At 44.4% G+C, this 25,829-nt stretch overlaps 1 protein-coding gene across 1 annotated transcript in view; it reads left to right on the top strand.

The window, feature by feature from the left end:
* The first annotated feature begins 937 nt into the window (after window positions 1-937).
* Window positions 938-25,829, top strand: part of dchs1b (dachsous cadherin-related 1b) — an 88,117-nt gene continuing 63,225 nt past the window's right edge. The window contains exons 1-4 of the mRNA XM_035178673.2: window positions 938-1,494; window positions 18,608-19,444; window positions 19,562-19,759; window positions 19,854-20,627. Of these exons, the coding sequence (XP_035034564.2) occupies window positions 18,626-19,444; window positions 19,562-19,759; window positions 19,854-20,627 (1,791 nt within the window). The 5' untranslated portion in view covers window positions 938-1,494; window positions 18,608-18,625. The remainder of the gene's footprint in view (window positions 1,495-18,607; window positions 19,445-19,561; window positions 19,760-19,853; window positions 20,628-25,829) is intronic.

The raw sequence follows: 25,829 nt of genomic DNA, 5'->3' as shown, positions 1-25,829 counted from the left end.
TGTTACACCTCCCTCATCCATCTCATCCTCCTCCTCCTCTTCCTCCTCCACATCTCCTCCTTTGCAGGTGGTTGCTTGACCTAAAATCTGGGGTGATGCATGACTTCCGTCTTGCTGATGCTAGCAATCCAAAGGGTGTGTGCGTTTTTGTCTGCGTGTGCCTGAACCTCGGCTCAGCCGCCTCAGCTGCTTCCTATAGTCTCAAGCTTTTACATCCAGATATTTAAAATCTAACTTCATGTAACAGCATTGTGCTTGGGTTTCAGTACCATGCACTGCAACTTGAAATCTAAATGTTATGTGTTAGTGCAACTCACACAAAAGAAAATAAGAAAACAAAATGGCAAATATTTGTCGTTGTTGTGTTTTCTTATTTGTCATTTGCACTTCAGGGCCACCATAGCACTTTGTTAACCCACGTACATAAATAAAATCCCTAATCAGTAAAATCACAAGACACATTAAATTTTCAGAATTGATCGAAGCCTCGCCTCCAAATTATGTGATCATCTTATTTCCTATCTTTCCAGAAAATAGATTAAAATACTAAATTCCCTAAACGTCCATAGGGAGCTCTGAGGTTTTGTCTGGTGTCCTTCTAAATTACAGAATAATATTAAGAAGGAGGAGGAGAGAAATGATTTAGCTAATGAGTCACATCCATATATAATGTGCCATGCTGAGCTGAAGTCCTTTGATCGCTCCTTTGTCTCCAGCACTACTTCCACTGAGCGGAGCTGGGGGGCACCAGAGGCTGCTCTCCAGCCTCCTCTCTCCCTACTCCCTCTCGCTCTGCTCTGCCTACCGTAGTCCCCAGTCTGCCTCTCTCTCCTCTGTCCCCCCCTTTTGTGTAGAGAGCTACCCGAATAAATTACCAAGTCTGTGGAAGGGAGGAGGAGGAGGCTGAGGAAGAAGAAGAAGAAGAAGAGGAGGGTATGGAGCAGAGCAGGGGGGCTGGGCCTTGTGCCGGAGGAGTCGGCTTTCAGTCGGTGAGGCGCACGGTGCCATGAAGCGGCTCACACACACACAGACACACACACACACACACACACACACCGGCTCTGAGTGGACTGGATGCTGAGGGAAGGAAGGAGCGGAGTTTAAGATCAGCGAGACACTGAGGCGGATCTCTGCGGGGCTGCAGACGGCTCCTCTCCGCTACACTCATCCAGACGCGCTCACCTGACCAGGACGCAAAAAGGAGGAGTGGGACCATCCGAGTCTCATCTGCTGGATTAGAACATCTGTGGAATTGCTACAGCTGTCTTTTTTTCCATTTTGTGTGTGTGCGTGTGTGTGGATATTATTTAAAAACAAAAAAACAAGAAAGGAAAAGGAAAACCAGCTGACCAGCCGGGCTCCAATTCAACATTTTGTGTCCTGCTTGGATTGTCCGTCGCTGAATTGGGAAAAACCGTTTGAATACTAATCAGGTTTTCGGAGGGGGATACCGGGAGCGCACATCCACAGAGCAGAGGACCGGCTCCGATGAATGTAAGTGACAGCTCCTTTATTCTCACCCTCTGTTCTCCGGTGGTGCATCACATCACCGGAGGAGAAACGTGCAGAAAAAATGGGGTGGAAGCGTCTGGTTCTTTTTACGCATAGAAGGGGGGTGCACCCTGCATCTGCACCTTGCATTCAGGAGCCTGTGGGCTGGTCAGGCAGCGTCTGTGACCGTATAGGCCACCAGAGGGGCTACAATAGTATAATAAGATCAATGAATCATGGTGGTGCAGCGTATAGCCCTCGTATTGATTATTGATTGCCATTCACACAGCCCAGCCAGCGAATCAGCCAGGTTGGATGAAAGAGACAAAAAGACCCAGCACCAATGGCTTCCCGTTTAAATCGTATGCCAGACATGAAAGGGATGTTTAATGTCTCATAGACCAGCACAGAGGCTTAATATGGAACTATTTAATAACAGCCAGTCAGTGATTTCTTCCCCAGGGTTGGCAACTTACAGCGAATACACTTTGTTTTGGATGCAGGACAGAAACCACTTAATGGGAAACACCATGAAGTGCGTGAGAGGAGCCAGTACTTTTTTTTTAACTGTTTCCTGGAGAGGGCTTTAGGATGAGTGCAAGGCTTCACTATAGAGATGAGTTAGAGAGAGTGAGAATATGGAGTACAGTTGGCAGCCTTTGAGCAAGGCACTTTATCTACAGGGCAGCAAGGGGTCGAGAGACACAGAAGGAGGTTGTAAGATGATTTCCGGAAATTAAAAACATACTGTTATCTATACTGCTTATCTTTTTGATGGTCGGGGGGGTACACCCTGGACAGGTCGCCAGCATATCGAATGGCCAAAATGCAGAAACAACCATTGACACTCACATTCAAATCTAACATCAATTTACAGTCTTCAATTAACCAAATCCCAATCTGCATGTTGGGAGAAAACCTACTTGGACACGTGGAGAACATGCAAACTCCACGTGGAAAGACTCCGGCCAAACCAGGATTTAACTGGGAACCTTCTCGCTTTGTTAAATTTAAAAATAAAACCAAATAAATCCTCAGCCTTCTGATTTTCATTGTCTCCACGTGACCCCTGAGGTGATGACGACAGATTTCCGGCAGCCTCAGTTGCAGCAGGTTGGTTTTCAGCACCACAGGAAACGTGCACATAGCGGAATTTTTTGGGCTCAAATCAATATCTGTTGGGTTAATTAGTTTGGGAATCGTGCATGGGCTGAACAGTTTGGGAGTCTCTGATCTACAGGATGATCAGACTCTGCAATAAACCACCTTTAACATACCAGAATAATGAGTCCAATACGATTTTAGGGCATTTTTATTGTCAAGAAAATCGATTCTGACACAACTATGGCATTTTTTCCTAACAAGATGTGTATTTATAGCAGCCAGATCTCCCTGTGTGTGTTTACATGGCCAAAATCTAAAAATGGGAGCCCAGGGGCATATTTAAGCACCTCACCACAATAGTTATTCTCGTCATATCTGGTGTCCACTGGCGTCCTCGGCTCCTGGCTCTCTGCTGTGAGGAGGGAGGGATACAGATCTTTGCATTATTATTACACTATCCACTTACATGGTCCCGTGTGCTCCATGTTCGGCAGAATACGTCGGCCTCGGCCTCTGCGTTTGGTCTGATTACAACCAGTTCGAGTTTGGTTTCTAGTGGAGTGACGAAGCGTGCAGCAAGACGTTTTTCTAACAGGAACCATATGGATATCTGTTGGAGCGCCTGCAACTGAGTAGAGTTTATATTTGCACAAACAAGTCATGATTGCTCACATCAGCTGCTCATGGGAACAGATTGTCCTTTACAGGGGCAGAACCGCACTGGCAATAAAGACAATTTGCCCTATTTAGATATTTAATCAGATTTTTGTTTGATTCATTAAGTCATATTGTTATTTGTAGAGGATGAAAGTGGAAACTGAGCAGAGACCTGAGCTTTGTCTGATGTCGCTGTGGCTCACGGGTGGGAGTGCGGCAGCTGAGGTGACCCCCCTTGACCCCTGACCTCCCAGTGAAAGAGGCCCTTATTCATCTTCATTTACTTGTCAATAACGGCCGTGATGATAAATGCTACTATTGCCATTTGTATTTGTTTTCGACATTGTCAAAGCAAAGAGGTCTGGCCATGCAGCTCAGTGTCGAGTCTCTTTGTCGAGCTTATCCACAAAGTAAACAGGGCGCTGATAACCTTGCACTTCATGTGGTCCTGTGCAGCTGATGATTCTGACTCTACCAGGGTCAGGGGGCGGAAAACACACTCACTTCTTGGACAACAGCATCTGCTACATCACTTTTGTGCATACTAATCTTTTTTCCTGATTCCCATCTTGGCCCATGTGGGTGTAAGTTGGCACAGGGCTGCAGGATTGTGGCCGAAAATCATGACCATGATTATTGTCGAGATCGCAATTATTTAAGGGACACGGTGTTTTTATTGCATCAAAACAAAAATATGCAAAATATCAATAAAACGGTAACAAAATGTTCCATTAAATATGAAAACCACAGAGAACTGCTTTTAGTTTCACATTGTGAAAGACATGACAAATCCCCAAAGTGAAGCCAAATCGTCTTGATTGCCACCTGATGGCTGGATACTATATACAGTTATAAACCCCACCTCCTCCCTGTTAATGGATGGGACATGGACCAATCTAAAAAGTACATGTCAGATAACATTTTCTCATAGAGGGTTTCTTCCATTTTAGGAAGTTCCTATCACACTGGTGTATGTCCAGGCAGTTTGGTTTTAATTAGTTTTTGTTGGTATAAAAACAGAGTGCACTTATCGACGGGATCTTGGCTCCATCCCCCGATTGCTACAGCGCAGACTCTGGCTCTAAATACGCAAGATGGCAGCGTTTGTGTCTTGGATGTTTCATCTTCAATTTTAATTAGTGGGAGGTAGTGGAGACACACCATCCATCTTTATATACAGTCTGTGATTAGCATATCTTATCAATATAAGACTTAAAATGAGGTTTACTACTGAACCTGAGTTAAGTGCATCGTCTAGAAGTAAAATACACATCAATTTTTACCTCAAGTTCAGGTTAATTAAAAACAAATAGGCCGTTCCGCTCGCTGCTGTTACTCTTGTCAACTTCCCAAAAGTGAAGCCCGAACATCTCGATATCGCAGTCGATCCTGTTTGTTTAATCGTCGGAGGCCAGAAGCGTGATTGAGATTCACGTTAAATGAATGCTGGCAGCCGCGGGGCATCACCCCTGGCTTGGTCACTGCATCTCATTCAGCTGAGTCAGGCAGAAAAGCAGTTAACCTCAAATCTCTGCATTAACCTTCCGTCAGCTTTGTGTGTGTGTGTGTGTGTGTTTTTTTTTTCCATCCAGATGAAATTTAACTCCACCATACACATTCTCTCAGGAGTTTTTCTTGTTTATACGGACTTACAATAGACAATGTGCTTTATTCCTTTGCAAATCTCAAGCAATCTGGGGAGTTTACTTTAAACTCCGCGGATACACAGTGTAATCAAACTGCACATTCGCCACCCACATTGACACTGCAATCCTGCATGTACTGTATACACCGCTGTCCTCTCTGTGGCGCCCGCAAATCCCACATAAGAGGACAAATTTGTATTTTTTCAGTCAAGTTATATTAAGTACGTGACTTTATCCCCTAACTTTCCTCTCCCACAGTCACGTGTCTTGTTCACTTTCAACACAAAGGCCCCACAAGTAAAATACAGAGAGAGGAGGCGTTTGTCTTGTATCTGCTTCAGCTCATCAACACATATCACGGATGGCCGCCAACAGAGAAAAAATACAGAAAGCATCTTCCCACCCAACTGTCGCAGCTCAAACAAAACAAAAAACGTCTCTAATTGTATCCCTGAAATGTTTTTTCCTGGGTTTTTGTTTTTTGTGCGTGAGAAATCAGCATCTGAGCACAAATATCGGAAAGTGACTCAGAGACTTCCTCGTCCGCTTTCTCCCTCTGTGTGTCACTCATGCACACACACGTGTGAAGCATACACACAACATACACTCCTACATATGAGTTTCAGTACCTCTCTCAGATATACTTTTGACCGTGACCTGTATCACAACCGAAACAAAAACCCCAACTCTTAACGCCAGGTGCTTTGTCCTTACCAGTATAGAAAGACAATGCACACACTCGCCACTCTTCCAACTGAATACAATTGTTTTCCTCTTTCCAGGCTCCACAAGTAGCCAGTGGAAATATTTACCCTCACTCCGTCATGCTTAGGATCTTGTGTTGGTGTTTATATTCACCTCTCAGACCACCATCCTAGACATAGCACAAACCCCAACACTCAATACTGAGGGGATTTGAATTGATTCTAGTTCATAAGTGGGCATATAAACTGTAACCGGTGGCTGCCGTGCGGCGATGCACGAGGGAGTGTGCGCTTCAGTTTCCTGGAAGGCCGCTTGCATTTGCATCATTCGTTCACAGGAAGGCCAGGCGCTTTATTAATAGCATCAGTTGTAGACTCAGAAAATAAGATTCCCATTGATAAGGAATCCCCCCTTCACTGATTGCTTCACATTTCATTAGCTTTGAGCCTGAGGGCCTTTTGGTTGCCATGACAGCTACAATCACCAATCTCGCTGTGATTATAATCATGAAATTTAATTATGCGGTTGTAAAATTTGAGCTGTGTGTGTGGCGACATGGGGAAACAAAAGCGGCACCAAATATCACACTGGAGTTAAAACGCAGCTATATCAGGTTGGTTTCTGGTGACGTCTGTAGAAGAGCTTTAAGCACACAGGTGCATTGGCTCGATTGAAATCGTGTAAAGATAAAAGATGATTAAATGTTTTTCATTTTTGGCCACCTATAACAAAAGGAATTCCTATTTTAAGAGCAGTTACCATTCTTATTTGCTTTTTTCTTTATTCCTTCTGGAACCTAGGAGATAATGTTTGAATCATGAGGTATGAGACCTCACATCTAAAGTTATACCTCATCTTTTACCTCGAACTAGGCCTGGGTGATACAATGATATCCTCAGTATATCCCGAGGGGCTGGATGTGAAAACACAAATGTCCGAGTCAGGTGCTGAGGACATTCTCTGGAGTTTTATCCTACTGGCCCCCTAGTAAAATCTCCAGAGAATGTCAGAGTGAGCCCACGTGAGAACACAGCAGGAGGATTAACCTCAAGCGATTGTGAGTGTTGACGATGATTCTAACAAGTGATGAAAGAATATAAATATCCAAGGATGGAAAAGAGGTTACATCCACGTAGAAGACCCAGACGAAGAATCTCCTGCAAATGCGAAAATCCAGACCCTGATGTGTGGACAATTTCCAGATTTCATGTTTGACCAAATGTGACAAGAATCGAGATAATTATCGATATTGAGTGATATGGTATTGTTTATCCTGATAATATTTCTGACCATATCATCCAGCCCGAGCTCGAACTGAAGCTTCTTTTCCTGACAGTTTACTTTACTCTTTCCCTCGAGCGGATACAGACCCTAACGTCCTACGTACAGTATGAGCAGCCCTCTGACTGCTCCTCTGGAGAAGATATTACTGTTTGACGGACTCGCCCAAACCAAACGTGGAGCTTGGAATTGGTGAAATTCCCCTTTTTGTTTGTTCTGAGGCCCAGATGTGAAGGAACTGGCTTTGTCGTTATTCATGGTTCTTATCCAGGCAGTTTGGAATCCTGTTAGTTTAATGATCAGGTCAGCGGAATGGGAAATACTACAGAATCTGACCGAAAGATATTCTTAACAGTTTATGGCGATAGGTGCAGTCTGCAATGGTTTCTGGAGCCGTTCCACTGTCCTTCAAAAAGTTTCATATGACTCCAGTTGCTTGTGTTTAAGCTTCAAATTTGACAACCAATTCAAATTCTAACTGGCCAATGTAGCAAAAACCAGGCCCTTCGCTGGCTCGGGATGGGGATCTGGTATAACGCTGGCTGGATGTGGGTCATTATGCTCCTGGAGGAAGCTGCAGATGGAAGTCCTCTAAAGTCCTGGTGTTGTCTCGAGTTTCCCCATCCTGTGCTTTCCCCCCGCTGTGGGTTGGAGCTGTGACACTGGCTCCCGGGTGCCAAAGAGCGTTGGAACTCTGGCTTTCTCGTTATTGCAGTGGATGGATGAAAGAAGCGTGTGTGTGTTTCTCTGCGTGCACGGCATGCAAGCAGATGTGTGGCCTCAGAGTTTACCTGTGTGGTTGATAGAGATATGTCAACAGGTCTGCAAATAATGACGATTCCCAACAGCGATTAATGGTTGAGGCTATAAAATGTCTAAGTTCAGTGATAAACACTCTTTTTTCCAAAACTCAGAACAAACTTATCCCACGTATAATTGTATAAAACATTGTACATCTTCACATTTGCACAATTTGAAGCAGAAGGTTGTCAACCCTCTGAAAACGGATGTCTCACGGGTAAATTGAAAATAAATAGAAACCATAACAGCTAGAACATCCATTCTTTTAGACCCAGGAAGCTAAAGGCGAATTCATAGTTTGTGTGTCCGCCAGTCCTGGTGACTAAAATGTTGTCATCCAGCCATGTCCGCTTGTGGACGACCGCATGCAGCCAAAGATTTGCCACCGCGTTGACTGTACACGTCGAGGTACACGGCACAACCAACAAGTGTGCAACTCTCAACATACACGTAACGCTGAAAGAATGGTCAACCCTTAAGGCCTTTGTCTTCGTCACATTCTTCACTCGGGATGAGATCATTGCGGCAGTTTTATTGACTCATGGAACCTTTTAGCTCAGATTGTACAGAGTTTAGAGGTGTTAAGCATTTGAATATTCTACAATTGGAAGACCTTTTTCTATTGTAGAGTTCAAAGCGTTAATAAAGTTTCCGTCAATCCAGTCATTATTGTTCCAGCCAGCAGAGCCTGTCACCTCTTCAGACCTTTTTTCCGATTCCTCCCTGTTGAGGAGATGACGTTGCTCCGGCCCGTGCGTCGTACACGCTCACATTTCTGAATAAACTGATTTCATTATAGTTGTTGGAAGGGATAAATATGCGGATGCCTCTGAGAAAAAGATGAATGAAACGTGGTAACTGCTGCCCATCTGCTCCGTTTGATGGATGAGAGGTGTCTGAGTGCGAAAGGCGAGCAGGCAGAGGAGAGGGAGCGAGAGGAAGAGAGAGCCCGTCTGCGTAGCGTCACATGTGTTTTTAATGAAGTCGGCGAGATGATCTGAGCTTCTGGTACAACTTCAAACACTCGCACGGAGCCGAGAGCTGCATGTAGGGCACCGCGGCTCAGGAAGAGCGACGTGTTATGCAAGTTAAGGTGTGAGACCAAAGGAGATGAAGGTTTTTCCTTTGGACAACTTAGACACTGAAACATGTGACCTTTATTCACAACAAGAAAGGCAATTCTGTGATGTTTCCCATTGATTCTTTCATGTGAGGGAATCAAATCACTACTCATCAGCTCAGGAGTGAGACTCAAACTCATCACAGCTCACGTCTGGGCCCTTTTATCACTTAATCATCAATAACTGAGGAGAGTTGACGTCTGTTTAACCCTGTGGAATAAATTAAAACAAAGACAGACGGACTTAATTCGCAGGCTTACCACAAGAAATATAATGGCGTAACACGATACAAAGGCATTCTCCTGGAGCAGCAGCTGCTGGCGCGCCACTGACCCGGGAGTTGATGGAGAATTTAATAACTAATAAGCCAAGTTGCTGTTTCTCTATTCTGAGCTGGAGATGAGTAATTGCAGATTTTAATTGAAAAACCCACCAGAAATGGAGAAAATCAAGGAAGACGCTTTCTCTCTTTTTCTTTTTCACCCTTAAATAATAGTTGTTCACTTGCAGACTGGAGATACACTATATAATTACTTATATTGATATACATGTGTTTTACCGAAACAATAACATGGCCCGGTATGACTTTGTGTGTGGTTTGCTGTTGGGCCACGTTGCTGATGATTTCAATGGGTGGAATGCAAAGAGATTGAAGTGTGTATTCGACTGTGTGTGTGTGTGTGTGTGTGTGTGTGTTGACGTTAAAGATGGCTCTTTGGCTTCTCTTCTCCTGACCCTGTTTTGGCTATTAGCTGACGGTTTATTTTTCCTTCTTTGAACTTTGAACAAAAATACCGTCCTCGCAAAAAGTTTAGCGTTTGTTTTAAAAGTTTTAAGCTTCAGGAGTTGTGACAGGGTTAAGGTTGGGGTAAAGGTTGAAGCGAGGCATTCGAGGTTGGAAAAATCCTCCAGGGAATTAATGTAAGTCAATACATCGTCCTTACAAGTGTCTAGTGCTGCAAACACACGCACAGAAACCAAACAAGTCATTGGGGAATTACATGCGATGCAGATTTTAATTAATAATTTGTTTATAATCGCAGTATAATCAACTCTGAGGGGTCAGTGTTTGTTCGCCTTGGATTTAAATCCCATTAACATCGGAATATAGTGATAAGACCAAAATACTCGCCAGTAGGGAACCATAGCGGTTATGTGTGCAGCTTATTTTATTACAATATGGAGCCAAAATGGATCCATTAAGTGCTTGTTTGTACATTTTAATGCCTTCCACGTTCAAAACTGACAGGGATTTTCTGGTGTTTAATTGCTTCCAGATAATTCTCTGGTTTTTCACCTCAGCGGATTGAATGGGCGTTCTTAGACAAAGATCCACTCATTAATGGGGAAATGGTTTGTTTGAGTTGCCGAGGACATTTATCTGCGTTTCACCAGTGAGGTAATAATGTTTGACGGACAGGCATGGACATGGCTCGACAACTTGCCCTTGTGGGATATTAAACACGCTCTGATGGGGAGGGGCGTTGACTGATGGGCGATGGCAGCTGCTGCTTCACCTTCAGGGACATCTCCCGCACACACACATCTTTTTTTAAATTCCTCTTTCAACTCTTGCCATCGACGTTTTGTTTTGAAGTCATCGTGTCACTCATCGCTGCGTCACTTTCTTTTACTTCCTACCTGCTTTCTCTCTTAAAAACTAATCTGCAGACACAAACAAACACAGAAACCACTGGTTCCTGTGGTGTGGCCTTGAAGGTTAAGAGGACAGTGAATCTCCCTGCCTGTGTTTTCACTTGCTCGAGGGCACATTATTTATATGTGCACTTCAGCACTCGCTCAGACTAAGTTTAACTTCTTTGCGTTTCTTGTATCTTGTATCTAATCAAACTGTAGCTCCCTTTCTTCCACGTCTCACTCACTGTATTGTTCTCGTCCTCCTTCTGGCCTGTGGGGCAGTAAAATCTGGGACGTTGTGTCACATGGGACCTGGTGTGTGTGCGACGGTTTTCCAGCTTGACAGCCACTGTGCGGGTAAATAAACAAATCTGAGTCATCACACCAGCTTTGAGTTGTCGTGCTGCTGCTGCGACAGAGTCTCACTGACTTATGAGGTTGTTTTTTCCAAGCTAATACCCCCGTGGACGCCAGTATGAATGTTGGTGGAGAGATGTTGGTGTAGCCATCTTATAGTTGTGCTGATAACTTCAAGAAATCATGACATAATGCTCACACACTACAGATTGCATGAGTCAAATTCAGTCCATAGCTGTGTCTCAATTTCGCGTCCTTCATCGGCTGCATCTGTAAAACGATTGTGTCCCAGTGGCCCAGAGCAACAGAGGCTCCACTGGGTGGGTCCAACATATCCCATGATTCAGTGCGCTTCAAAGAGGCAATGACAGAAAAGAGCGAGGGTCGAAAACGTCATGCTAACTATTTTTTATTAAGTTCAGCTACACCACAGTACAGATATGTTGATCAGGGAGAAAAACAGAGTTAGCATCTTATGTAGCTAGCTAACATGACGTCAGCCTGTTTCTCGGTTTTTTAAGTGTATTTTATCAGATTATTTAAATTTTCCCAGGCGTGTTCACTTCTTAGTGTCCCCTGGAAACACTTGTTGTTGTTTGTGTTGTGAGAATCTGGTTGTGTTGCGAGTATTTGGTTGTATTTCGAGTATTTGGTTGTGTTTTGAATATTTGTTTGTGTTGCGAGTTATTGGTTGTGTTGTGAGTATTCGATTGTATTGTTAGTATTTAGTTGACTTGTGAGTATTTGTTTGTCTTGTGGGTATTTGGTTGCCTCGTTAGTGTTTTCTATTTGGCGTGCATGTGTTCTCAAACTGATCAAGATATTTTCCCCATTTCCATATGCTGTGTCTATTTGAATGTGTTTTCCCATGTGTTGAGCTCTCAGGGCCACCGTACACATGACTGTAACGAGCACTCAGGACCTGATGAGGGTTTCCTCGCGTGCAAAGAATGGGAAGCGACACACTAAAACGTACTTTATTGGAAAATATCTTAAATAGCACAGACAGAACTCAAAATGACGACATGTAACTTACAACCAGGACCGGCCTTTTATGGCTGAGAATAAAACAAAAGTTAAACAACAAGTCAGCGCTTTAACCTAATTTTCATCGCTTCGTTTCACATCCAAATGAGAGTGTGGAGCCAAACCATGAAAAAAAAAAGAAAATCACTTTCCAAATACCTCTGGTTTGGAACAGAAAATGTTCACATGTAATCAACATTAATGTCCGTGATTGGAGAACGAGGCCAGTGTCTTCTTTTCACTTCTTATCCATTCTTCTCAGCAGACTGGTGCAAATACTTCAACATGAAAACTAAGTGTGGACTTGAGCCTCAGACTTTTGATCTTAGTCGGCTCCTGGCACCGAGGCTCGCTCTCACTGTGAACTGACGAGTCTGATGACGTGGTCCCCCCTGCTCCCCCCCCCCTCATCCTCTGCAGCCTCACTGATGTCACCGACATGGTCGCTTATGTAGGAAATTTAGGTCATAAAATGAATCTCCAGAGCAGCATTACATGGACAGAGTTTAAAACAAAAGCTTTTCCCATTGTTAAGGTAAACTGGGAAAAATGTTACAGCTTTTTTCCTCTTCAGAATTATTGGTTTAAATCTGAATTATACAGGAAAAAAGAACAGAGGAAGAAAATAAAAGATTCTAGTAATGATCGGATTGGAAAAACCATGTATAACGATACTGGTACTAAATCAATACTGGGTTCCAGTGGCTAAACAGTGCCAGGAATTATACTTTTGTTTAAAAGAAGCACAAAACTACAGGATTTTTCATTGCAAAGGCAAATTAGAATCAATGGGTACCAGTTTAAAGAATTCTTACTTTAAACTGCTAAACCTTTACTAAATTTGCATCACAAAATTACATCATATGTAAAACCTAACCTAACTATAATAGTTTAACATTAAATAACAGTTTCAGTGCTTTACAAAGAAAATGGAGCATCCCTCTGCTTTCCAATGTATCCCGTGTGTGGCCTGGTGATTCACTAAGTTTGCCGAGTTCCTCAGTTTCCCGGGAATTGTTTTCAAGCATTTGCTGCACATCCAGGTGTCGGAATTCTTTTGGCGTGAAACACAGACACACTTTCAACCGTTTAGCTTCAGGCATGTTGTTGTTGTGTCAATGTTCACCAGGCACGTGCGGTGATGTTTATGTTGCCTGTAAGCGGGGAAGCTACTTCTGTACAGAGCTCAGGTACTGATATCGGTGTCGTTATTCGTAATAACCGGCCGTGTAGGAACTAGATTTCTGTACACAACCCTAATAAGTTACTTGATGACTACTCAGCTGGAGGAAAGTTGAACTTCAGGTCAATTTTCCTGACGTCTTCTTCACCCGTCCCTTTTGCATTATGTATTCGTGGCTGGTTTGGTTGTCAGAATGTGTCAAAGCAACCGTTTGAGCCTCAGTGAAGAGCAGCCAAGCAACTGGGCCTCACTACATCATGATTAATTCAGACTTACGTCCTCTACAGTCCCCGTCACCACAAACCAGATAGGTTGGGTTTCACGTGTTGTGAGAGCTTTTACGACTCCTGGATTCCTCCGGGTGATGCTGTCGTGAACTCTCTCTCATGTGTAGTTGCATAAATATTGATTGCGCCTCAGTGCAACACGTGCATGTATATTTCAGTGTGTGTGTGTAACAGTCCAGACACCAGTGGTCGTTTGGCTGTCTGAGGCGGCTGGTGCTGTGATACTTAAGAACAGGGGTGGGGGATCCTTTTTCCTATCAAGGGCCATTTCAATTTTTATGACACCCTTCGAGGCCCGTACTTAATTATTGAACACATACATCACACTAACCAAACAACTGGACCTGCTTCTCATCGGCGAGGTGTCTGATGTCAGATGGTAGTGATGATGATGATGATGCTTGCAGCTGGTTTTCCAGGTGTGGGTCAGTCGGCCTGTAGCGAAGCTGAGCAGTGATCCCATTCTAGTAGCCCCTTTTGTAAAAGTTGTTTGATGGGTGCCCTGAGCTTAACGTTATCCAAGCGCAGCCTTGGAAACTCCTTGCAGCCCATCACTCTGAATTCGTCCCTGCAAACATGGCACACTAGCTTATCTTTTAAAAAGTAAAAAAAGTGTTAATTTTCATGGAAAGTGCAAAATTCTGCGTGTACTTTTCTTTTGTTGACAGTCGCCATGTTAAAGAGGAACTGAGTAAACAAACTATACAACAGTACACACACACACACACACACACACACACACACACACACACACACACATATATTTATACACGCACCGTGCTGGTGACAGCTGGGGTTAGAAATGGGACGTCTATATCCAGGGATCTGGGGAAAGGCAATTCTAGGGGAGACGGGGGTCATAGTTGTCGGCCCCCTAAACACACATAACCCAAACGACATGAAAACTGAGATGCAAAGCATTCCTCCATCCTCTCACCCCCAGACTCTCACCCCTTCCGTCCCTCTTCTCACAAAGCTTTTTCACCACTGCAGACTGCTGAAGCCTTTTTTTTTTCACCACAACCTAACCTAACCTTTCATTCTCGGTCATTTAAAGATTTGGTGTTGCTCTAGCCACGCTGTAACTGAACACTTGCTGAGAGCAGTCAAAATAATCTTTTATGCCCTGAAATGGCACCAAAACTAAATCAACCTAGTGTCTTTAGAGCACATGTGTGACATGGATTGGGGGGGGGGAAAGAAAGGCGTTGCAAGATGTGAAGTTCTTTCAGAAATCAGATTGTTGTACCTGCAATTGTTGTAGGCATACTTCTGATGTTGTGTATTTCATTTTGACAGCCTTCTCCTTTATTCTTTATAACTCTCCTCAGTGTAACTTCACTGTCGATCCCAGGATTTGCCTGCAGTGTTCGCTCTGTGTGACACAGAAGCTGCTGCAGGGCTGCCAACCACCTCCCGGCCAGACCTCTCAACCGCCGAGGAACCAGTCGAATGCAACCTTTCGCCGTTCCATCAACACACAAGAAACATAGCTGAGATACAGGCAGTACGGAGTGGCCATTTATTACTTGGAACTTCGTGACTTTGGGTCCTGTTTAGCTTGGCCACGGGTAGCTATGGCGTGCCCAACTAGATCTGCTAAATCCATTAAAGGGGATGGACTGAGGGAAGGTGGGAGGAGGGGCCACGGGAGGGATACAGGGAGATAGAGGGGCCCGTTAAGAATTGGCACTGCACGAGGAAAAGCCATCCCTCACAACCGAGATACGACAGCACAAACACACTCACACACACACACACACACACAGTCCACCACTTTAAATGGTCACATCCTATAGAAAACACCCTGGTTTTCTATTATATGGTAACAGTACTTAAGAGCGGAGGCCCCTGTATTTGAGGCTTTGAGGCTTGTGCACAGAAGAGGCAGATTATGGGGGTGCAATGCCAGATATAATGTGGCTGAGACTGCTTGGAGCCCACTGGGTCCGTCCTGCCTGTCAGTGTGGTCGCGCAGAGATGATGTCACCTTCTGCATGCACATGTGTTGTGCAGCCATACAGAGCAACACACATGTAAAAAACCCATTTCACCAGACAGGTTGAAAGTTGCTGTATTTCTTGCATTTTAGAAGATTTTTTGTGTGCATTTGAACTAGTAGAAATATAATTGTTGGTGAACGTTACACGGAGCGCCACTAGAGGGAGAGAGTCATGTGCCTGTCTCTCACTCCACTGACCATCTGTTAAAGCAGGTATCCTGTCAACATGAGCTATACTTTAGCGACCTGCTCCCTCCATCCCTCTCCAGCTTGTGTTCTCCAGGACAAACACCAGTGTATTGCAGTACATGTCGAAGGGGGACGATGATGTCATGGACCGACTGCTCGCTGACAATGACAAATTGCAGCCGTGAGATCTGTTCATCAATATAACCTCTCACTGACTCAGCTGAGGCAAAGAGGGGAGCGAGGACGTAAGACGGAAAAATAAAACACTGTCACACTTTGGCATACACCCATTCTGACTTTTATTTTTCAATCTCAAGGTTCACCTGCGCAGCTCAGGGGTCCCGAAAGACGAATCAAACTGTAATCACGCCCCAGTTTATGTAACTTTGTGTCCTGAATCTACTCTTTCCATTTCTCCTCTTTGTTCTTTTCTTTCCTTGGCGTTCTCAATGGCTGCATTATGATTCTGTACTCAGGGCCTCACAAGGGCCGAGCTGTGACTCTGAATTTCCCTTTCAGCAGTACGAGGCCTTCTCTTCATCATCACGCCCCTAATTATCTCTACCAGACCTCTTTTTTTTTTTATAGCCACTCTCCTTTTTTCTATTTCCTCCAACTCTATTGAAGACAGACAAACACTCACCACTTTGCCACACAACAAAAGAAGGGTGTGTACGCAGCCTGCATGGGCTCAGTCTTAGCTTTCCTCATTGTGTGGGAGTGCAGCAACAGTCCAGAGCAGCCGTCTGGACCAGATGTAGAGGTCAGTGACTGTACCACAGGGCCCAGTATTCGTGTCCCTCTCCCTGTCCCAGTGGAGCTATATACTTTATTAATCTCCCCTCCTCAGGGGCCTCAGAGACGACTGCAGGCGGCCAGGGTCATTAGAAAGGTTGCAGAAGGATCCATTAGATCTATTTTAATTATAACCTGTGCCAAGGAGGTTATGGTTTCGTCTCCGTTTGTTTGTCTATTAGTAAACAGGATTACGCATAAACTACTGGAAGGGTTACCGCAGAACTTGCTGGAAGGATGTGGTATGGGTCAGGGAAGAAGCTAATAAATTTTAGTGCACATCCTGGTCAGGAAACAGATCAGTTTTGTTTTTGCTTTGTTTAGCCACTGTAAGGTTACACATAGGGCTGGAAGCCTGTAACTACCACCAATGACAAACAAAGAAACATAATGTGGCCTTAGTTATAGGCTAGTCATAATCCAAGGGGGCTGTTGGGCTTTGTTGGAGGTACGTGCTCTACTCAGTGCAATTCTAGTTTGTATTGTACTATCTGTAATAATTAGAATTGCCCTCCGGGGACAAATAAAGTTGTTTTGAATTGAAATGAAAGTCTTTCAGAATGGCATTTGCTCATTAGAATTACTGTACGTAAACAAACATTATAAATTAGAAAGGTGGTGTTTATATTCTTTTGTATAGAAGATAGTAGTCTTACCATCAGTCTGCAAGAAACCCAGTGTATAAGCTTTTTTATGTGTGAGGGTGAATGCTTCAGTTCAATGTATGTGCAGATTCTGCAGCCGGCAGCATAGCGGCGTTCTCTCGAGAGGTGGCAGACATTCCTAAACTTAACTGTCCAGATTATACATGCACTGTGGGAGTGATTGTCTGGGTGAATATATCTGGCCAGCAAAGGGCCAACACCCTCCACTGATAACTAGCCCCCTCTCTGCTCCTGGCCTGTAATACACATCCATACTTTTTTCGATCATTTGTTCCAAAGATTAGCTAATCGAGGCAGAACTTGTTCACATTCCACAGAGTTTAGGTATTAATGCTCAGATTAATGGAGGAGATTGTTGAAAAGCAGCATCCCCCTACTCTCAAAGTGTGATGAATGAGTGGTGTCAGGGTTGGTTGGCTCTCCTCATTGCAGGATGTTTTCACGAGTTATTCGCCCCATAAATCTTTCATTATAATTAGTAGAACATGCTTTTAGATATGCTGGACTAATTTAGAACATAATCGAAATATTTGTTGAAGTCATCGACGGTCACAACAAGCATCTACTAGATCTCGTGAGAGTTTAGTGCATCCGGACAGGTTAACCTTGCCAGCGCAGTTAAGAGCCTATTTCCAGAATTTTATGGTACTGCGCAGAAGTATGTGTGTCAAACGTGGGTCAAGTACCATTTGCAAATAATTACTGGTGTTTGTCTTAACTTGCTGGAAGCACCAGATGGTGGCTTTGCTGCAGGATAACTCACATAGTGTCACGTGAGTTTGAGATTGCCTTTTAAACTCTCGTGATTACCTTTCTTGTGCCATCCGATGAAGGATATCCACATTAAAGCAGACATCAACAATTTGTGTTTGAACCCGTACTGACGCATGACTTTATGGACAGTTACAGTGAGTGTATCTGTTTGTGATTAGGCTTAGTTTATGGCTGAGAAGATTGATTTAGCATTAGCATGAGAGGAATATTATCTTTATGGATTTGTGCATGATTTAGAGTTTGGGGAACATGGAAGCTAAGCTTACAGTCTTAAATGTCTGTTTCTTTCCCATGAAGGAGCTATAGACTTACTTACCCATGCATTCCGACATGTGTGTGTATGTATGTGTAGGCATTTTGCTATCGTGATCTGTGTTGGACATAAAAATATTTTTGATGCTCATTTTAATGACTTTTAAGCGTTTTCTCGTGGGATTTCAGGGAAGCTTTGAAATGTTCTCACCCAGTGAATAAAATTTGTTATCCTTCAGATAAATATAGTTTATGATTCTGTCCTCAGTACGGTTCAAGCCAGTGTGGATCCTGGACAGACTTAGACTTCCATTTCCACACTTTGTCAGATCTTCATGATCCAGGAGTTCTTTCCAAAATGTTATATATATACCCCTTTTATGGGGCAAAAGCTGAAGTTCACCAGGCAGTGTTTTTAACATTTGTTCTGGATTGTAAAAGTGTTCGCACATTGTCTTGCAAAGATTTAAGATACAGGCTCCACTTAAGAAAAACAAAATATATATATTTTTCTTTTCATTTTTTGCAAACACAGCAACTGAATTTTTTAAAGATGTTTCCAGTGTGAGAATGAAGAAAGGGTTTCAGTTACTCAATCTAAAATAGACTCTTTCTCTGTTTTTCTTATCCCAGGTGTAGCAGAACCCAACCATGCCAATAACAAGTAAAGGGTCGAGACGGCGGGCTTGGGTCAGCGGACCCTGTGTGCCTCTCTGGCGGTGGAAGCCGCTCTATCTCTGCATTGTCCTTGTTGTTATTCAGTTTACAACCGTCCATGGAGCGTTGGAGCTCCAGCTGGATGAAGAGCAGCCTGCTGGGACCATTGTTGGGGATATCAGTGCCGGGTTACCACCTGGTGAAACTGCAAGTCTTTACTTCATCTCAGACCATGAAGGCACAGGTGTTGGCAATGATCTCAACATTGACGAAACCACTGGCATCATCACCACCGCTCGCCGCCTGGACCGCGAGCAGAGGGACCACTACAGCTTCATCGCTGTGACAATGACAGGAGTCACGATCGAGGTGTCAGTCACTGTCAACGACATCAACGACCATGTGCCTGTGTTCCCTAAAGAGAAAGCCGTTCTCAAGATTCCTGAGCACACAGCAGTGGGGACAAGGTTTTCCCTGGAACCTGCGACTGATGCAGACAAGGACCAGCTGACTATCCAAGGCTATGCGATTAAAGAGGGCAATGTAGGCCAGGCATTCAGACTGGAGACCAAAAGAGCCACTAACAAGGTGCTGTATCTGGACCTGGTGGTCAATGGGCCACTGGACAGGGAGAAACGCTCATCCTACAGCCTTGTACTGGAGGCATTTGATGGGGGCTCGCCTAAAAAGATGGGATCCATGAGCCTGGAAGTGACAGTGACCGACATCAACGATCATGCGCCGTTGTTCAATCAGAGCAGATACCACGCCATTATCTCTGAAAGTCTTCCACAAGGAAGTAGCATCCTACAGGTTTGTATACTGTTATCAGTATTTCTGTAGTTTCTCATCTATTCAGTAATAGTCCTTCCCTCAATAAATCCAGGGGACTCATTTTAACTTCTTTGTCCAATTTCCTTGTCTTTGTAGGTGTTTGCAACAGACGAGGATGAGAGCGATAATGGTCTGGTGCTTTATGAAATCAACCGGCGTCAGAGTGACCCTGACCGCTACTTCGTCATGGACGTAAAGTCAGGGGTCATCACCTTGAATAGGCCCCTGGACTATGAGCTGAAGAGGGTCCATGAACTGGTGGTCCAGGCCAGGGATAACGCCAGCCAACCTGAAGTAATTTTAACAATGAATCAGAAACCTATTAATCATAGTCGTCCTTGATTTGAGCACAGTGTAACATGAAGTTTGAACTATTATCTTTTCCCAGGTGACCAACGCGTTTGTGACTATCCATGTCCGTGACTACAACGACAACCAGCCAACCATGACCATCATCTTCCTCAGCGAGGACGGCTCTCCGAGAATCTCAGAAGGAGCCCAACCAGGACAGTATGTGGCCCGGATATCTGTCACCGACCCAGACTATGGAGAGTACGCCAACGTAAATGTGTCCCTCGAGGGCGGCGATGGGAAGTTTGCTCTTACAACCAAGGACAGCATCATTTACCTCATATATGTGGACCAAGTCTTGGATAGAGAGGAACGCGATTCGTATGACCTCCGGGTGATGGCCACGGACTCCGGCACGCCTCCCCTCAGGGCGGAGTCGTCTTTCACCATCCAGGTGACCGACGTTAATGACAACCCCCCACTGTTTGACCAGCAGGCCTACAGACAAACTATTCCTGAGGTTGTGTTTCCTGGATCCTTTGTTTTGCAAGTTACCGCTAGGGACAAGGACCAAGGACCCAATGGGGACATCAAATATAGCCTCCTCAAGGGCAAAAACTCTCACTCTGATTGGTTTTCAATTGACCCGGTCACAGGGATAATAACCACTGCAGCCGTTCTGGATTTCGAATCCGAGCCGGCCCCCAGCGTGACTGTGATTGCGACCGATAACGGCCGGCCGCCCCTGTCATCCACTGCGAAGGTGGACATTGTGCTGCAGGATGTTAACGATAACCCACCTGTGTTCTCCAGCAGCATCTACAAAGCCTCCATAAAGGAGAACACTCCAGCTGGGACCTGCTTCTTAGAGGTAAGAGAAACCGAACAAGTTTTCTCTCCCCTCTTTCCCTCTTTCCCTCTGATTCATCTTTTATCTTCCTCTGTTTCTTCTGTTTCCTCTGTACTCGTCTTTACTTTGTATAGGAAACTGCCGTTTTCAATTCTCACGGTGCTCAGTCTCGCTGTGTATTGGCCTCAGCACTACTGTCCTACTTATGCAGCCAAAACCAAGAATCCACTGTCTCCCCTGCTCCTCATCTCTTCATTCACTCTCTCTTTTCTTTCACACCCTCCCCTTAAGCCTCCTCTGATTACTTCTCTGGCAAAAGCCTGATTTGTAAATCAGTATAAATGAGTCTGGTAATCAAACGTGTTTCTGAAGTGAAAAGGAAGGATGGCGCACTCGGCAGTGCTGGCGTTTGATGAGATTCATGAAAACAGTTCTATAGGAGGAGAAAAGCAGCCGTTCAGTGTGATTCCTTTAGACGGGACACGATGTATGGAGGTATGAGAAAAAAGACAAAGTGGGAGAAAGGCAGGGAGTGAGACTTCACCTGCATTCCTGAAGCTACTGTGAGGAGATTTACTCTGCGCTGGTATGTCCTCTCTCTCACCTCGCGGGGTTGTCATGGTAACCCAGCCAGTAGCGTAGGGTGAGCCCTCGGTGTCAGTGCGGCAGCCTGGCTGTCTTGCTTTTATCTCGGCTCCTGCAGCTCCTATATATATAAGCAGGACCTCTCCTGAGAGATGGAAAGAAAAGGGTCACTGGCTGTTTGTCTGTCAGCATCATGCTCCGTGTAGACTCAGTGTTTTTACAGGTTGGTTTTTACACCTGTGCTCTGAAGTGGACAAACCATGGTCCAAACTAACATCATGTCTTTGTGCACTCATGGTTTTTTATGACATATGTTCGTCCTGTGTGGATCTGACGCCAGAGTCAATTCATCGTTGACCACGTCTTTTGTTCGGACAAAATTCTTGATCCGTTGTTCCAGACCACGGTCCGAGGCACCTTTCACACCTGTTATTTAGGTTCAGACTAAACTGAAAAGTCCGTAGGTCAGGACCAAAGAAAATGTGCTGCCTAAACTTAAAGCTGCAAACTTCCTCCAATGAAAATCCTCTGGTCTTGCTAATATATGGCAACTGTACTGGAATCAGATAAATAGTTGAATTTCACATTCTTGCAGGTTCATTTACCATGAATTTGGAAGGAACGGCTGGTCGGTGTTCTGTGGAAACTGGCATATGGGCTTCTCTGCTCCTCAGGGAAGAGCAGAAGCAAGGGAATTTGACGAAGAGTATGAGATGCAAATGAAATAAAAAACGGCAGAAGAGAGTTTGACTGAGCACGGGAAGCCGAAAAGAAGCAAGCGAGACCTTAACCTGATTTACAGTTTCCTTTCTACATACAGCCTGTCCATTGTGGAATAATTGAACCCTGTAATTTGCCCCTAATGTGGCTGCTCTGTTGAATTATTATACCCCTCAACCAACAAAATACCCCCTCGGACCTTGAGTCCAGTTGTTGCAACAGTTGTAATCAAATAGTTAGTCTTTTTTTTTTTTTTTATCCTATAGCCGGCAGTTATTCTGGCACTAGGTGCAGGCGTAATCCCATGCCAGACATCACGGGTGGTTTTCCGACATGCCAGAGTGAGTGAATAAGGCTCGATTTGCTCATTCCGGCACGTTCTTTAAGACTTGTCAAGGCAAGAGTCTCCCCACTGGGGGATTTGGGATTTGCAGGCTATTGGTAGTAAACTTTTTTTCTGGGTCACTGGCATTTGTGGCCTCTGCAGATTTGACACACACACACACACACACACACACACACACACACACACACACACACACACACACACACACACACACACACACACACACACACACACACACATTGGTATTATGTTAGACCTGACATCACAGCCTAATGGATGCCATTCTGTATTTTCTCTGCATTTTCTCTGTTTACCTGCCAACCGACTGTCAAGATTACGGAGCATTTCGTATTTTGTTTTGTCAAGATAATGACCGAAGTGAAGAATTGGCTCAGCTGGTGCAATAAGCCCCACTTTCACATTTTTGTGTTATGTTATACAGAGTCGAGACGAAGAATATTGTCAGGATTGTGCTAATATTTATAAGAGATAAGAATCGCGTTCGGGGTTTGGAATTATTGCAGTGGCCTGGCGGACTGGTTGGGAATTTGAGGACAGAGGACAAAAGAATCAAATGTTTAATATCAAAACAAGAAAATGTGTTATCAGAAGAAGTGTCTGAGGAATAAAACATATTTATGCACATAAGGTAAGGATTAGTTATCCTCTCTCTTCTGCCAAAACTAACTCTAGTTCCATGTATTTTTCTATTCATAGTCTCCTTCTCTTCCGCTCACACTCTCTTTGTCTATTTTCCTTCCATTTCTGTTTCTCAGTTTTTTTGTACCTTCCTCATCGTGTCTCTTTTGCTTTCTCTCTCCTCACACACACACACAGTACAGACACACACATGCTGTGCAGTCATAGTGCGGAGGAAGCCTCTTATCAGTTTGTCCGTTATAGTAATGTGCTGCACTGTTTATGTAGCCGTGATACAAAGGACTTATTTATTTCTTGGTTTCCCTCTTTTCCTCTTCCCCTGCTTCCTTAAAGTATTTCCCAGGCCAGGAGAGGTTGTCGTGCCTCCTTGTTTGTGTGTGTGTGTGTGTGTGTGTGTGTTTGCATGCAAATTCATCTGACTCAGGTTCATATCCTGAGAAAGACGAGGTCATGAGAACAGCGTGAATCGCGCCTGGTGACGAAAAGTGACAAGCTTATTAGCGTGGCTCAGAGCCCTTATTAGCATGTAGAGGTTGCTAAAACCTTCTGATCAGCATGGGGCCTCTGTGAGTGAGAGCTAATGCCAGTGAGTTCATATAATTAGTTTCAGATCTCTCGCTCCTTTTCCTGGGTATTATCTGTGTTCCTCAGCGTCTATAAGCGTCTTTTCCTTTTTCTGTGTGGGTGGTGCCCTGCAGAGCTTCTGTCAAATCCAATGACATGCACTCCCAGCATGACCTGACCGATACCACTGCTGATCTCACAAGCAGTGACACCCGTGCTCCTGCCAGTTCTCAAACCAACAGATGAGCTGCAAGCCAGGAAAAAAAAACAGTTTCAATAGACTTAAATAAAATATAGGCACTCTAGAGAAAAGGGAAATAAGCTGAGATGACGTCAAAGCAGCGGGACAAAGCAAACATTTGCACGTGTGCTTCCCGGTACATGGACATGTGCATGTACGTGGTACATCTGTGTATGTGCACTTGTGTACATGGTCGAGGCCAAGAAATCACTTTGAGCAGGTGATGCGTCTCCCCTGCGATGTTCACCATGTGGTTTCCTGGTCAGGCCTGTTAAACAACACTCAATCATCTCGACAGACACGCAGATGTGCTCAGCTGGGAGATATACAAAGAATGGCATGCCGGCATTTCAGTACAACAGTATAACGGTAATGCGAGGTCTGCTAGAAAGACTACAGTTTGGTTCAATGTTTTAAAGATCAAAAACTTTGATTATGACAAATAAATCAGTTGAAACATGAGTAAAACCTACAAGCTAGGGGCCCATGTACAGTAGAGGCTGCAGATGTCATTACAAAAACAGACAAATGCTATTTATACATCCTTGAAGTAGTTGGGGATAAGATTTAAGTTTGTCATGTTCACGAGTTCTTCGGTAGAAAAGTAGAAATGGTTCATCTGCAGGGGAGCCATATTGTACGATGCAGAATTTTAAAATGTTTAAGTTGATCCCTGCTGACTGCTTCTGAAAATATTCCAGCAGAAAGAGAAGTAAAGCTGAGCGAGGAATATGCTCAGTAAATGTTGCAGCACTCTGTCTATTGAATTGGAACTGCACATTCAGAGAACATGACTCTTCCAATTTCATGGAAATTTGGGGTTTGGAAGCTTGGCCTTGCTCTAAACTGACGGTCAAGAGGAAATTCTGACCCGATGGTGATAATTTCAATCCAGTCTCACTTTTCAGAAGTGCAGAAATCTTGATTTCACCTACTGAGCAGGTCGTGCTCATAAAACAAGGTGAAAACCACATCTACGGAGGCTTGTGACCTCTGTAGCGGCTGCAGGTTCTGTTCTGATCTGGCTCTTGGCTCCACGTCTTCCTCGCTCTCTCTTCCCTTTCACACTGTGGCTACATCCACATCTGCCTTTTAGTTTAAAAAAACATCACTGCACTGCTCTACACTTAAAACGAAGAAGTTTTAGTTTGAAAACTTTACGGCCGCATTGTTGTCTGGACGGGCAAAAACTGAGATGTTTGGAAACACAGTCATCCACATTCGCTTCCTGTAGAATGTGGAGTAGTTATTACTGATGCGGAGCAAAAACGCTCGTGTGGACAGAGATCGTTTTAGTTTTAAAAAGAAAATGCATTTGTGTGGATGTAGCCTTAAAATCTTAATTAAAACCAACATGTCCACAAATATCTTTAAAACAATAAAGGAGGAAAAGGTCACACATGAAAACGTGAGTGTGGTGTGACGGTGACAGGTTTCTTTTCACAGGTGGACTCGGTCCTGAACTCACCACATAAGCACTTAAACAAACACAGCTCGTCTGTCTGTCAGAGCAATCAGCCCCTTTTGGTGTGAAGTCCAAAGTTGGGGACCTCGTGGTCTCTGTTTCTCTATGAGGAAAGACCGATCATATTTAAAACCCACTCACGCACGCCCAGTGAGACTAATCACATTTGATAAACCAATAGAGCCTGAGACATATGGTGACGCACCGACACCAAGAAGGTGTTCGGTTCAAGCTTCCTGTAACTCCAGTCCCCTGCTGGTGTTGTGCTGAATCCGACCCCCACGGAAAGCGGAGCCAGACCAAACCACAGCTTCCACTTGGAGTTTGCACGCTCGCCTCTCGGGCCAGACTCACAACACACACACACACACTCCAGTCTTTATTAAGCTTGAAATGTGGGGTTAGATGAAATTTATTGTGCGCTTGATGTCCTCCCTCCTCTCACAGTGGCAGCTGCGCTTCAAATACGGCCGCGCTCTGTTGAGACTTTAATTATTCTGTCAGTGTGTTTAATTTGCTCTAGGATCAGTAGCTGAGTGAAGAGAGGCTGCAGGTCCGAGTGTTCGCTGTCGACGTGGCTGCTCGGCTGCATCGAACAGCCGATCGGCAACAAACTTCACACACACAAACGAGTTTAGAGAA

The sequence above is a fragment of the Hippoglossus stenolepis genome, chromosome 15 (assembly GCF_022539355.2).
Source record: "Hippoglossus stenolepis isolate QCI-W04-F060 chromosome 15, HSTE1.2, whole genome shotgun sequence".
In the NCBI taxonomy this organism is placed as follows: domain Eukaryota; kingdom Metazoa; phylum Chordata; class Actinopteri; order Pleuronectiformes; family Pleuronectidae; genus Hippoglossus; species Hippoglossus stenolepis.
This window is presented reverse-complemented; position numbering and strand designations above follow the sequence as displayed.